At 52.2% G+C, this 1,697-nt stretch overlaps 2 protein-coding genes across 2 annotated transcripts in view; both read left to right on the forward strand.

Annotated features, from left to right (window-relative positions):
- The window catches only part of DUSP11 (dual specificity phosphatase 11), an 8,070-nt gene that overhangs the window by 2,942 nt on the left and 3,431 nt on the right, over window positions 1–1,697 (forward strand). The window contains exons 2-3 of the mRNA XM_035898909.1: window positions 70–145; window positions 1,088–1,219. Of these exons, the coding sequence (XP_035754802.1) occupies window positions 70–145; window positions 1,088–1,219 (208 nt within the window). The remainder of the gene's footprint in view (window positions 1–69; window positions 146–1,087; window positions 1,220–1,697) is intronic.
- LOC104130357 (STAM binding protein) overlaps window positions 659–1,697 on the forward strand; it is an 18,949-nt gene continuing 17,910 nt past the window's right edge. The window contains exon 1 of the mRNA XM_035898929.1: window positions 659–660. The gene's annotated coding sequence lies outside the window, so the exon portion shown is untranslated. The remainder of the gene's footprint in view (window positions 661–1,697) is intronic.

The following is a 1,697-nucleotide window of genomic DNA, read 5'->3' on the forward strand; positions in this document are numbered from 1 at the left end:
TGGGGAGGGGAAAGTGCAGGGCCGGATCCCTGGGTCAGCGGCTTAACCTCTCTGTGCCGCTGGGTTTAGGTGGACCGACTATGTCCCGCTGGGCAGGAGGATGCCGGGCACCCGCTTCATCGCCTTCAAGGTCCCCCTGAAGAAGGTAAGCGCCAGCTGCTGCCCCGGGCCCATTTAGGGTGGAAAGCGGCTGTGGGAAAGTGTCATTTTGCAGGCAATCAGTAAGTAAATTCCTTCCGGAAGATGACAACGAGCGTCATTAGGTCATTTTGTTGTTTATTTTTGATGGGGGAGAGAGGAGCGTAGCATGGTTACTGCTGTTTGACCAGTCAGAGTGTGTGATGGGATTGTGGTGGCATTCACACTGCGGGGGTGGCTGGGAATGGCTTCTCAGGGTTGTTGGCAACTTTCTGGGTGCTGGCAGCACCACCCAGGCACCCTGGATACAAGGAGGTCTGTCTGGGCCAGCTCTGTCAGGGCAGGAGGGATGCTGCAGGCAGCTCCTGTTGCTGTGCACCCTGATGGATGCAGTGCCAGAGCCCAGTTTTGGGAGCAGAGGCTGTGGGCTGTGAGGAGTCGCTGTGGTGGCACCGCTGCCTTGCCTGGCTGTGCCTGGAGGACCCTGCCGGTGTGTGCTGGGGTGAGTTCTGCTCTGGAGTGGTTTGAGTGCAGCAGTTAGGCCTAAAGCAAACCCTGGGTGATGTCCATGGGGATTGTGGAGCTTGTGGCGGGGAGCAGCGCTGTTTGTTCACCTCGGTTTGAGCTGAAGGCCTGTTCTATAGCTTTTGCCAAACAAAAGCTTCCATTTCTGGGTATGTTTGTTGTGCTGCAGTGCTCTGCCACAGCATAAAGTCTTCAGTCACTGCTGGAAACCCTTAGCTGAACAGTCCCACATCAGTGAGGGCCTGAGCGCGGTGTGATTTGGCTTGGTATAACTGGTGTGTCTATCTGTGTCTGCCTTTGTTCGTTGTCTGCGTCTTTCTCTGTGAAGGGATGATCTTTGGGAGGTTCTGGATTAAGAACCTTCTCCCACTAGTCACAGTGCACCTGCGTTTAATGTCTGCTCCTCAACCTGATTTCCCCTCAGAGCTTTGATCACAACCTTCATCCAGAGGAGAGATTTTCGCCTCGTGACCTTATTAAGAAAATCAAAGAGCAGAAGGAAGAACTGGGCCTGATCATTGACCTGACGTACACAACGCGCTACTATGGGCCGGAGGTCAGTCTTGCTCTTACTGTTGGGGAAGCGAAGCTCTGTGTAAGCCCTGATCTTGCTGATAAAGTACACGATGTTTCTTGCAAGAAAATAATTTTAAAGAGCGTGAAGTGTTTGAATCCTCTGGTAGGGGGATGAGGTGAAGCGTTGCGGGCCCATCAGCATGGGGTCTTCATCCTTGACCAAGTACAGCCTTGGGATCTTCAACTCCCATTGTGCAGATCCTCTTTGTACCAACGAGCTCAAGTATGGGGATAGCCTAAACCTGGTTTTTATAGGCTTTCCTGAGTGAAGAGCTGATTACAGCCAGCTTTGGCTTGTGGTATCAAATGTGTGGATACTTGCTTGGAGTTGTGTTCTGTGCTCTGTGTATGGTTCATCTTCCCCAGGGAGAAAAGGGCAAAAGCATAAGAAATAAAAATGTAAACGGGCTGCTCTGGAATAGTGGTCATATGTCATAGGGGGGGAAAAAAAAGGGGGG

This window comes from Egretta garzetta, unplaced genomic scaffold, assembly GCF_000687185.1.
Source record: "Egretta garzetta isolate BGI_Z169 unplaced genomic scaffold, ASM68718v1 scaffold238, whole genome shotgun sequence".
Classification (NCBI taxonomy): Eukaryota; Metazoa; Chordata; class Aves; order Pelecaniformes; family Ardeidae; genus Egretta; species Egretta garzetta.